Source organism: Schistocerca nitens, chromosome 11, assembly GCF_023898315.1.
Source record: "Schistocerca nitens isolate TAMUIC-IGC-003100 chromosome 11, iqSchNite1.1, whole genome shotgun sequence".
In the NCBI taxonomy this organism is placed as follows: domain Eukaryota; kingdom Metazoa; phylum Arthropoda; class Insecta; order Orthoptera; family Acrididae; genus Schistocerca; species Schistocerca nitens.
The window spans coordinates 64,328,242-64,341,446 of NC_064624.1; the positions used below are offsets into that span (position 1 = coordinate 64,328,242).

At 38.8% G+C, this 13,205-nt stretch overlaps 1 protein-coding gene across 1 annotated transcript in view; it reads left to right on the forward strand.

Moving 5' to 3' along the window:
• Positions 1-13,205, forward strand: part of LOC126212634 (zinc finger protein ZFP2-like) — a 102,994-nt gene that overhangs the window by 11,872 nt on the left and 77,917 nt on the right. The window contains exon 5 of the mRNA XM_049940061.1: positions 5,500-5,592. Coding sequence (XP_049796018.1) covers positions 5,500-5,592 — 93 coding nt within the window. The remainder of the gene's footprint in view (positions 1-5,499; positions 5,593-13,205) is intronic.

The following is a 13,205-nucleotide window of genomic DNA, read 5'->3' on the forward strand; positions in this document are numbered from 1 at the left end:
CTTCCCAACACTTAAATCTATACTCAATGTTAACAAATTTGTCTTCTCGAGAAAAGCTTTACTTGCCATTGCCACCCTACATTTTATATCCTGTGTACATTGACCATCATCAGTTATTTTGCTCCCCAAATAGGAAAACTCATATACCACTTTTTGTCTCATTTCCTAATATAAATCCCTTGGCATCACTGATTTAATTTGACTACATTCCATTATCCTCATTTTGCTTTTGTTAATGTTCATCTTATATTCTCCTTTCAAGACACTGTTCCTTCTGTTAAACTGTTCTTCCAGGTACTTCACTGTCTCTGACATAATTAAAATGTTGTCAGCAAACCTCAAAGCTCTTACTTCTTCTCCATGGATTTTAATTTCTGCTCCGAATTTTCCTTTAGTTTTCCTCACTGCTTGCTCAGTATACAGATTCAATACCATCAGGGATAGGCTACAACCCTGTCTCACACCCTTCCCAACTGCTCTTTCCCCCTTCATGCCCCTCGACTCTGCCATCTGGTTACTGTACAAATTGTAAATAGCCTTTTGTTCCCTGTGTTTGATCCCTGCAACATTCAGAATTTGAGAGAGAGTAATCAAGTTAACATTGTCAAAAGGATTCTTCAAGTCTGCAAATGCTAGAAATATAGGTTTGCCTTTCCTTAATCTGTGTTGTAAGACAAGTTGTAGGGTCAGTATTGCCTCATGTTTTCAAATATTTCTATGGAATCCAAACTGATTTTTCCCAAGGTCAGCTTCTACCAGTTTTTCCATTCATCTGTAATGTATTTGTGTTAGTATTTTGCACCCATGACTTACCAAATTAATAGTTTGGTTATTTTCACATCTGTCAACACCTTCTTTCTTTGTGATTGGAAATTATATTCTTCTTGAAGTCTGAGGGTATTTACCTATCTCCTACATCCTACTCACCACATGGTAGAGGTCTGTCAGGGCTGGCCTTTCGAAGGCTATCGGTAGTTGTAATGGAATGTTGTATACTTTCAGGGCCTTGTTTCGACTCGGGTCTCTCACTGCTTTGTCAAATTTGTCATGCAGTATCATTTCTCCCATTTCATCTTCATCTACATCCTGTTCTATTTCCATGATATTGCCCTCCAGTATATCACCCATCTATAGACACACTATATAATTCTTCCACCTTTCTGCTCTCTCTTCCTCACTTAAAACTGGTTTTCCATCTGAGCTCTTGATATTCATCCAAGTGCTTCTCTTTTCTCTAAAGGTCTCTTTAATTTTCCTGTAGGCAATATCTATCTTACCCCTAGTGATATATGCTTATCCTACTAAGATATGTAATACTCCACACTCAGACATATAGACTGCCATCCTCCTGAGTAGACTCTGCCTGGAGATCTGAATGGGGGACTATTTTACCTCCAGAATATTTTGCCTAAGATAATTTTGTACAGTAGAGCTGCATGCTCTTGAAAAGAAAAAAACAAACATAGCTGCAGTTTCCCTTTGCTTTCATCCACTTGCAGTATTGGCACAGGAAGTTGGTTAATGCTACAAGGCCAGGTCAGTTGATAATCCAGACCATTGCTCCTGCAACTGCTGAAAAGTATTTTGCCCCTCTTGAGGATCCATGTCTAAGTTTGATATCTCCTCAGAGAATACTTATTTGTGTTTGCACCTAACACTGTTTTCAATGTTGTTGACATGCAAGCAACCCTGCCTCGGCAGTGTCCATGGTTCATTTGGGGTAGGGACGGTGAACTATTGTTTAAAGTGCTGTCTTTGAGCAGGAGCAATAGTTCGAGCATGTATATCTGTAGAATACCTTCATTATCTATATGAAGATAAATAACAATTCTGAGAGACTGCATTGGTACACATACAAACCAACAGATGAAAACTGTAACTCCTAGTTTCAGGATCAGTTACTTAAACAATTAGCCTAACCAAGCATGCCTCCAGGGCTGCCAAGGGGATTTCACTTGTGTGTCCTCATAGATTTTCGTCTTAGGTTCAGGATTTGAAGGTCAGTGGCCAGCCAATTATTTGGTATAGCAGTATGATACCGTTCTCCATAAAAGTAGAAACAAGAAATGCATTTAGTTAAAAGTTACATAAAAATGCAATTATTGTTAAAAAATTACATTTTGGTACAAAAATGGAGAGCATCAAATTGAGAATAAATAAATCTCGCATGAATGTATCAAAATTTTTGTTTTAATATGTTGAATGATGAAAAAATATGTAATTTTTACCAAACCATTACAATTCAGTATTTGTTAAATTTGCAGTTTGTTAGTAGACATGGAAGTTTTTAAAAAGTAGTAGTTCCTACTAGGAGATTCGAACCAGCAACTTTTTGATTAAGGCACTTATATGCTATTCTTCCAATTACCAGCAATTGTGTTAATAAATAGGAAATGTTTTGAAGTAGGCAGCACTCAGAAGTCTTCTGATCTTAAAAGTCAAATTTTTTTTAGTTTGGTTACTGCCTAGTGCTGGTTTAGGAAATTGATGTTCCAGCACTAAACTCCAAATACTGTTAATCTGAAGGAAATTGAAGAGGATGATCTGTAAGATACCCTTTTCAGTCAAGTTCTTACTGTCACAGGGATGTGTCCATAATGGTTAAGGTGGCAGCCCATAAAATGCAAGAAATCCAGGTATAACTTATCAGTGCAGCCAAAATAAATTTTTACATTTTTTGTTAGACAAATCTCTAATATTAGACAGTCACTAGATCACTATGTGAATGTTTCTGATTAGCTTAAATCACCCGGTATTCAAAATTGTATTGGCTGATTGCATTCAGCAGAACAGTGAGTGAATAGAGTAGTCAATTTTACTTGATGAATGACTGTATGATTCATTTTTATTCATGCAGAGGAACTGTTCTCTTTCCAAAATCATACAGGAGAACAAAATTATCTGCAGTTTAGGTCTTTAGCTCCAAACATGTTTGCTGTGCCTCTTCTTACAACCTGAAATGACATGTGCATTTTTCTATTCCCATGAAACGCCACTGTTCCATAAAATAACAGTTCCATTGCCAGAGGTGATCCTGCAACATTCACTCGTTTTATTTCATCTGATGGCTGCCCCTTCAGGTCTAGTGGTCAATTGTGCAGAAAAAGTTTGGTTTTTCCTTCTCCCTCCTGTCCCCACTTCAGTCAATTATGTATCTGTCATTTTAGTATCTGTGCTGTAGTAAGAAATGTGAAATGCATTTTTATGTTCTTTAGTTGAGAAAATTTCTAAGGCAAAGTATTGTATTTATGTCTTTTGTGTTACTGTATTCTGTTTTGCTACCATCTGCATCATTGTCAACTATCAACTGTAGAGATGTCTTTGATCCCTTTTCTAAAATTTTTGTTCACAAATTCTGGGGTTTTCGTTTTTTGTTTCATGTTTTGCAAGATATGATGTTGCTTATAAATTAATGGAAGGTTTCTTATATAAGCTGTCTTTGTGGTTCTCATATGTTCAACTTTTGGTTGGCCATTGTGATTCAGGGGATTTAGCTTCATTTGAATTTGCTGTACAGATATCTGCTGTCATGTAACTATGTAATGTTGTTAGCATTTGCAGGTCCTCACTGTATTCCACAACATTCCCCATGCTGGGTGCATTGGCTGTTATGTCATGTCTGATCACTTTACCAGGTTTGTTAGGCAGAAGTATGTTCCTGTCTTCCAGAGTTGGTTTTTAACAGTAGCAATCTGTGATGCTTCAGTAGTCCAGTGCTCATGTTCCAATCTCTGTATTTAGAGAATTTATTATTTTGGGCATGTCTATTACTAACAGAATAAATATTTTCCTGTTGTGTGGTTTTTCTAAACAGTTACACAGGCAAATTTTGGGAAAACATGTTTCATAGATTTTCACAGGAATTTTTGTTTTCACAGCTGTGCTAATGTCACAGGACATCATTTTCAGATGAAAGAGTTCAGTTTGTCCTCTCAAAATTTAGATCTACATTTTCCATGGATTCTCTAAATCTCTTCAATGAAATGGATGGACAGCATGGCTCATGTTGTCTATATTTGGTCAACCTCATGTAATGTTGTACTTTATTGATGTAATTTTCCTCCAAATCTTTTTCACTGTTTGAATCCATGCATCTTCAATTATGTAGCTGACAAGTATATATATATCCTGTCACTGCAGTATGATAGAGGATTTTGATTTGTATACAATATTTATCAGACTATTTCTTAAGCATTAATGTACTATGGTGGGTGGATGTTGGAACTCAAATAGTTACTTTTTCCACATCACATTTGACACTTCAAAATTATTTTTTCCTCACATTTGATACTTACCTGCATGCAGATTCCAAATTTCAGTAACATTCAATGAGATAAATGCAGATTTATCTCATTGTCCAGTACTGATTTTTCATGATAATGTATTACTGCCTGTGTTCTGTGGTGCATCTTTCTAGTGGGTCCTCGGCATGGAATATCTGATTTTGTAGCTAATTATTTCTAGTTTTCCTTCCAGTGTTGTGTACAATGCCACTGTTAGTTAATGAAACTCTGGATCTTGTCTTGAATGCATATACACTTTTCTAAGAGTAAGAGGATTGCTTATTGAATGGGTGTGAGGCTACAAATTCAAGTGTTCTGGGTTCCATCCCAGGCATCATCTGTCACTTTTTCACATGGAAATTGTCTATGTGGAAAATGACAGTTTCCATTCCATTGTGAAGCTCTAGGTCCTCATGTAACTTACCGTGTCAGTGAGTTCAAAAGTTGGAGGAAGCCAGTGGTGTACCACACCCAGTAAGACAATGTCTAACAGAGCACTAAGGTGTTAGTAACTAACTCCAGGTTGTTGAAAGCTTTACTTTTACTTCAGGTTTGCATTAGTTTTTGTGACATTAGACATGTATTTTCCTCAGTACCAAAATTTGGTGACCTACACTTACATCTGCATTTACCTGCTTATTGTCTTTACAGGTGGTTTTCTGACCTAAAAAATGCATTCTGCATATAACCTGCTAGTTGCTTAGTTTCTTCTTCACCATAGTGCCCTCACTGGCTTTGCATAGGTACCCTATCATCTTCCACTGAATAACATAGGTCAGAAAATAGGGAGCTGAGATCATCATACAATCAAAAAATGTTCTTATTGGAGCCTTCACCTTGGCACATTAAGGGGGGGGGAGAGAGAGAGAGAGAGAGAGAGAGAGAGAGAGAGAGAGAGAGAGAGAGAGAGAGTAGTAGCTGCTTGGCAAGGATGATATAATTTCTGTTTGGTTGATATCTGATGCGTCTATCTCCAAAGTAAACAGAACTTTGATTTCATATGTTCGTCATGGTTTTCTGACATTTCCTACATCCTGTAGGACCACCTCAGTATGAATCAATTGGAATGAAAGTAAATCTAATTTAATGTGACACATATTCTTGTTACCTAATGCCAGTAAGTGATACATGTGACCAATAGCTTTTTAGCCCCACTAGATGTGTAACACAAGCACAAGAACAGAAGCTTTTAATATGCCATTCTTTCTTTTTTCAGTTTCTTCAAGATCCACCAAGGATTGTAATGCCTAGTCTTCATATAAAGCAAGACCTAGAAATGAAACGGGATTTAGATGGCATTGAGCATGATGTAAGTTTTCACCTCGGTGATGCATTGTGCATGAAGTACTGTATGAATATCATGAAATGCATTGGGTGCAGTAAATTCCAGTGATCATAAATGATGAATCATTAAAACCTAGGATATGAGCACTTCTCCAGAATTTGTATAGTATTTCAGTTGACTGTAGGTATATTGTTCTGTTGTGTGTAATGGTATTTGAATGAAACTTGTAGGAAACATAAGTTTATTAACTGTAACACATGTAAATATTAAATGTCTCACATTCGTTCTTGGAACAAATGTACCAAAGAAGACTTCTTTGCAGCAGCTGTCAATTTGTCTGTGTCACAGTTCTGTAATAGAAAAGATGTAAGAGGTAAAGCAATGAACTGTAAGCAATATGTTATCAGATAAGTATGGTATTTGTCATACTATTTCTTTTTTCTGAAGTATTTAATGAAAAACATACTGCATTACTGGAATTCTGTTTGCTCTATGTAAAGACAATGGGTTTATCCAGTACGCATGACATAAATTTACAGTGTAATGGAACATTGCTTATCCCAAACTGCTTGCAAAGAGAAAACATTGAGATAGCAAGAATTCTTGTAAACAGCATTAAATTTAGCACATTACAGTGATAGCGTGTGAAATTCCATATTCATTTAATTAACTATCACCATAGTGTACTAAATTTAATGCTGATGGTTTCTCAGGTCTTCAGCTGCATGGTAGTGTTGATATCTCGCAACGTTTCAGGAATTGTCATACTGACCATCTTCTGGCGAAGTGTCGAGATTGGTGGAGAGCGGGTTATTTATATGTGCGGTCACCCCCATCCACTAGACCTTGGGTAGCCGCGGTGGACCAGTGGCGTGCACACGGTGATGGTGATGATAGTCGCCCTTGGCAGCCATGTTTGGTTCTCGGTGTAAGCATTCTGTCTATGGCGGAGGAGGTTGAAGGGTAAGCTCCCGATGGACTGCCGCTATCGCAGAATTCCACGCTGTGCCGAGTTGAGATCCCTCATCTCTGTTGACCAGATTGTTGCGAATCCTTACTTCTATGGATTCTTTGATAATGCTTTCCCAGAAGCCAGATGCTCGGCACTGTACCCTTGTGTTTTCGAAGTTGAAGGTGTGTTTTTCATTTATGCTGTATTTTGCTTCGGCTGATTTTTCTGTGTGGACTAGTCGCACACATCTGATATGTTCTTCACAGAGTTTACATGTACAGTGCTGTGTTTGCCCAATGTCTTGTTTTACACATTTGTATGGTATGCTTTATACTCCCGGTGTGTTAAGGATCAGCAGGTCTTTGGCAGTACCTAGGAGCTCCCTGACTTTGGTGGTGGTTGGAGAACGGTTTTGATATTATATTTGCCCAGAACAGTGCAATTTTGGCTGAGAGCATAACCGTGTATGGAAGGAAAGTGAGTCGTTTGTCTCCTTCTACTTCATCATAATCTGGGGTTCTCACTGCTTCCTTTTAAGTGCCCTGTTGATCTGCGTTTCACTGTAGCAATTTTGGAGGAAGACTTCCCTCAGGTGTTGCAGCTCGGATGGTTGGCTGTCTTAGTTGCAGATGACATGCGCCCTATTTACCAGCGCGGTAAGTACTGTTTGGCCGGCCGTTGTGGCCGAGGGTTCTAGGTGCTGCAGTCTGGAACCGCACGACCGCTACGGTCGCAGGTTTGAATCCTGCCTCAGGCATGGATGTGTGTGATGTCCTTAGGTTAGTTATGTTTAAGTAGTTCTAAGTTCTAGGGGACTGGTGACCACAGCAGTTAAGTTCCATAGTGCTCAGAGCCATTTAAGTACTGTTTGTCTTTGTGCTGGATGGTGGCAGCTAGTTGCATGAAGGTATAGGTATGTGTGTGTGTTCTTCCTATGTACTGCATGGCCTAGTGAACCATCTGCCTTCCTCTTAATTAAAATATCAAGGAAGGGGAGGCATCCATTTTCCTCCATTTCCGTTATAAATTTGGTGTTTCGATGGATGCTGTTGAGGTGTTCCTGAAAGTCATCTAGCACCAGTTTTCCATGTGCGCATACAACAAAAGTGTCGTGGACATAGCGGAAGAAGTGCTTTGGTTTCTGTCTGGCACTTTGAAGGGCCACCTCCTCGAATTGTTCGATATAGAGGTTTGAATTCACAGGAGTCAGTGGAAAGCCCATGGCCACATTGTCAATCTGTTCGATGAATTCCCTGTGGTGCTGAAAGTAGGTTGTCAGTGCTTGTTCGAAGAGGCTGACTTTGTGGTTGTGCTGGGCTAAAAGTGTCAAGGAGTCTTGAAGGACACTTTCGTGAAAAGCGACGTCATGTTGAAGCTCACGAGTAGGTCCTCGATTTGTAGTAGCATGTCCCTGAGTATTTTTACGAATTTGGCTGAGTTTCTCACATGGTGGCTGCAGTGTCCCACAAGGGGTTGGAGCAGTGTTGCTAGCCATTTAGCAAGTCCTTAACTGTGAGAGTTGGAGTCTGCAATCGGCCGAGAGGTACCCCTTCCTTATGGATCTTAGGGAGTCCATAGAGGTGTGGTATTGCTGGCATTCTAGGGTACAGCCACATCTTCATTGGCTCAGGTAAGCCAGATTTCTTCAGCAGAGCTATCATCTTTCTATTCATCGTCGGGGTTGGATCCTTCTTCAGCCTCTTATAGGCCTCGTGTTGTGGCAGTGGGTTTATTTTCTACCGGTACTCGGCAGTGCTTAATAGCACTGTAGCCTTCCCTTTATCTGCTGGTAGGATCGTTACTTCACTGTCATCTCTAAGGGACCAGAGAGCTGCTTGTTCTTCTGCAGATACATTATTTGTAGGGAACTGAGATCTGTCGATTATTCTGGAAGTTTCCCACATGACTTCCTCTGCTTCCTCCTTTGGAAGCCCTTACTGCTTCTTCCACACCACTATAATGGCTCGTTTCAGGTTTGTTCTGGGGATAGGGGCAAAATTCAGTTCTTTCTTGAGGACTGCGATTGTGGCAGCGTCCAGTTCTTTTCGAGCCAAATTGATCATGGCTCTGGTGTCATTAATCTCCTTTTTTGTCAAAAACATTGCAAGATATCAATGCTACCACCCGGCTGGAGACCCAATAAACCTTAAACAGTATTTGCCGGGAAAGCAAACAGTCAAATTTAATGCTGTTTACAAAAATTTGTAACACTTAGTAGAAATCTATTCTTCGTAACAGTATCCAGCTCTGTGGACTAAGATCAGTTGTGGTGAATATTGGAAGTTTTACTGGGTAGACATGATTGGAAAATGAAGAGAAGGGAACTGAAACATTTCAGATGTGGGATTAGAGAATGCCACTGAAAATTAAGTGAACTTACAAGGAATATGGGGTCCTCAGTAGAACTGTTAAGGAAAGAAACTTACAGAAAATGCTGAGCAAAAGAAGGGACAGGATGATAGGATAAGTGTTAAAGACATCAGGTAGTGTACTAGTCAGATGTGTTTCCATCTCACTTGGGGAAAAATGCTACTATTACACATATCAAATAGGAACTTTAAATAGAATGTAGTTAATTTTTATGTTAGTTACATAGTCAATAGTGGAACCTCATCACGCACTTGCAACTCTAAACTAGTAGATAAAGAAGTCCTTTTTTGAGGAGGATATAGTGTAATTCAGTACACAGCAAGATTTGGACAATGTACTATTTATTCCAATATATATCTTGTAAAATGAGTGTGGCAACAAAATAGGAGGCATTAGAGCTAATATAGATGCATCCTGGCAATTGTTCTCCGCAACCACCACCTTGATATGGAGTAGGAAAGAGTGAAGTAATGGATGTAGTGGTACCAGTGGTACCCTCTTTCATGCACTATTGGGTGACTAGTCTGGTGTAAATATAGGTGTACAAAGAATCGGATATTAATAGGCAGGGATATGGACTCTAATCAGACATTTATTATGAGAGAATAAGGAACCCATTTCTTAAAGATCACAGTACTCGCAGACAATGATTGAACAGCACTGTGAGGGTGTTGAACAACGTCATCATTGTTCAAGGTAAGCCAGATTTCTTCAGCAGAGCTATCATCTTTCTATTCATCGTCGGGGTTGGACAGTGATACATTGAATGGGAAAATCTGTGCTTGGCACTGTCATAGTAAATTCCAGAGCTTAAATGGTTGTCCATAGCATGCATGAAAGTTGGTCTGTAGAGCATTACCTGAGGAAACAGGTTGAGAACTGTTGACACATGGGTACAAGCTACAGCTGAATTTAAAGCACTAGAACATTAGTAGATCAATAACATTGAAATTATGAAAATGATCGTGTGTAAAATCACAATCTACAGTAAAATTAAAACTGAGGCTTGTGATCTATACTGTCCCCAAAAGTACTTTGGTATTGACACTAGAGAAGGAACACATGGAGATGCAAAATGCAGTTGCCTCACTCTTCCTTGACTGTTTGTATGATCTGACGTTTCATTGAACACACTCTAATTTGCATACTAATCAGTGTACAAAGGTGGAAGTGGGTTCTGGGGAAGTTGCACTACATTCTCATTTGAGATTTGTTTGTGGCAATTAATTTGTAGTTTTATATGCAGAATATTTTCGAAAATCCATTATCTAATGTTCCTGAAAATTTGACTCATAGGGAAACTTTGTTACTGAGTTTAAATGACCAAATTGTGTTAACAAAATACTTAGAATATATCTTATTTTCAACAGCTCCAAACTCTGTCAGAGATGTCTAACATCAGATTAATTTAAATTAAACATTATGTGTGATGCTCTGCTCATGTGATAAGGTATCAGTCATCTGTTTTGTTGAGAGAAACACAGCACAGCATTTATGGTTAACATGACATTACATTTTCTGATCAAACATTACAAATCTTTGTAGCAAGAAAGGTACCCATTTTGGTAGAGATATGGAAATTTAAGTATGAAAGTAAGAAGAATAGTGATAACATCATTCACTACCTTCTAATTACAACAATTATGATTCAAAATATTAAGATTTTGTTAGTGTCACTAGTGCTGAATTCCTGAGGTGCACTTCATTTGATTGTAGTTGCCAATAAAAGCCTTCTTAGTAATGAAAATACAATCTGCTCTGCAGGTAAATACACCACACATTCTGTGGTAATTTTCTTAACAGCTTCATTACTGAGTTCCCCAACTGGACAGTGTACCTTTTTTACTTGTTTCATCAATGTTTTGCAACATAATCTTCAATTTAGACCCATATCAAATCTGTTGGGTTGAAGTGCCAGTGAGAAGTTATCAGCCTAATTGTTTTATGCCTGTATGTTTTTGTCAACCTGTAAGTTTTTGTATGTGGCCAACTTGTTTGTTGAGAGGTATTGGATTTATATGCTCTATCTTTTCAAATTTTTCACTTACTTTCACTTACGGATGCAGAAGCCAATAATTTCCTCTTTTTATTTTAGCGTAAGTTTCTCAACAACAGTACATTTGGGAGCACTATCAACAAAAGGTGTTGATGATGTAGGCAGATTATGCACAAACCATTTCTCTCAACTGATCTTACGTTGCAATGCCTTGAACAAGAGTGATACTGATATGTTGTTGTGGTCTTCAGTCCTGAGACTGGTTTGATGCAGCTCTCCATGCTACTCTATCCTGTGCAAGCTTCATCTCCCAGTACCTACTGCAGCCTACATCCTTCTGAATCTGCTTAGTGTATTCATCTCTTGGTCTCACTTTACGATTTTTACCCTCCACGCTGCCCTCCAGTACTAAATTGGTGATCCCTTAATGCCTCAGAACATGTTCTACCAATCTATCCCTCCTTCTGGCCTAGTTGTGCCACAGACTCTTCTTCTCCCCAATTGTATTCAACACCACCTCATTAGTTATGTGATCTACCCATTTAATCTTAAGCATTATTCTGTAGCACCACATTTCGAAAACTTCTATTCTCTTCTTGTCTAAACTATTTATCGTCCATGTTTCACTTCCATACATGGCTACACTCCATACAAATACTTCCAGAAACGACTTCCTGACACTTACATCTATACTCGATGTTAACAAATTTCTCTCCAGAAACGCTTTCCTTGCTATTGCCAGTCTACATTTTATATCCGCTCTACTTCGACCATCATCAGTTATTTTGCTCCCCAAATAGCAAAACTCCTTTACTGCTTTAAGTGTCTCATTTCCTAATCTAATTCCCACAGCATCAAACGACTTAATTCGACTACATTCCATTATCCTCGTTTTCCTTTTGTTGATGTTCATCTTATACCCTCCTTTCAAGACACTGTCCATTTCATTCAACTGCTCTTCCAGGTCCTTTGCTTACAATGTCATCGGCGAACCTCAAAGTTTTTATTTCTTCTCCATGGATTTTAATACCTACTCTGAACTTCTCTTTTGTTTCCTTTACTGCTTGCTCAATATACAGATTGAATAGCATCAGGGAGAGGCTACAACCTCGTCTCACTCCCTCCCCAACCACTCCTTCCCGTTTATGTCCCTCGACTCTTATAACTGCCATCTGCTTTCTGTACAAATTGTAAATAGCCTTTCACTCACTGTACCACCTTCAGAATTTGAAAGAGAGTATTCCAGTCAACATTGTCAAAAGCTTTCTCTAAGTCTACAAATGCTATAAATGTATTGATATATCCACTGAATAACATTTGCTGTAGTGGCTTTTAGCATTAAGCACTGCACAGTCCACAACTGTTAACAGTAATGACAGGTAACATTGCAACTAGAAGTATATGAAATGAATGCAAACAAAATACCATAGTGCAGTGAATGCTTCCAAAGGACAGCGAGGTGCCTAAAACTGAACTGTACTTCACTTGGGAAATATATTGGCAGTGTGGTGAAGGTATATCCCTTGGGATAGACTGAATGTATGCTCTGCAGTCTTCGCATGTATCACCACACTATTTCATTTCTAGTTGGCAGTCCTAAAGTAATTCTAAATAGAGTTCAATTAAATTACCCTGTTGCTTTCTAGAACCAGGTCCTTGATTGTCACACAGGCAGTCAATGCAAAATAATTTTTGCAGGCTGAAAATCTTGGATGTTATCTTGGGTCCAGTGCAAGACACTACTGTTGATTGGAGAGGAGGAGAAGTCAAAGATTACCAGAACAATAATACATTGCCCAGAAATGGGTGTCAAATGCATGAACTCATTTGCACTAAAGCTGTGAGTGTGAGAAGAAGTTAGGTTGATAAATGCGGGCAACAATAGGCGGGTGAAGGCTGAAGACGAGTGATAAAAGGTGTGTGGATAGGAAAAGCACAACACTGCAACGTGAGGCAAACTTGGGTCACCAGACGATGGTCAGAGGCTGTGCTGTGCTGTGCTGTGCTGTTCTGTGCTGTGCTGGCTGTGCTGTGCTGTGAAGTAACAGTGTAGCAGAGAGCTGTTAGTGTCTCTGCAAAGAGCACAGTGAAATGTACCACAAGGTGGAATCATGGGAATGTGGGTTAGAAAAGATGATCAGCAAATTATATCTTTGTATTACAGATTTGCACAAGCTGTATTAATTCGAATATTCTTTGTTATTTTCTTGAAGGTCTGTTGGGAGTATCTTGTCACAGTGATTGTATCAGTGAGGATCCCAGACTAAATTTGGTTTGGGATGATGTTGAGATTATTGCAAGCATTTACATCACTAATAT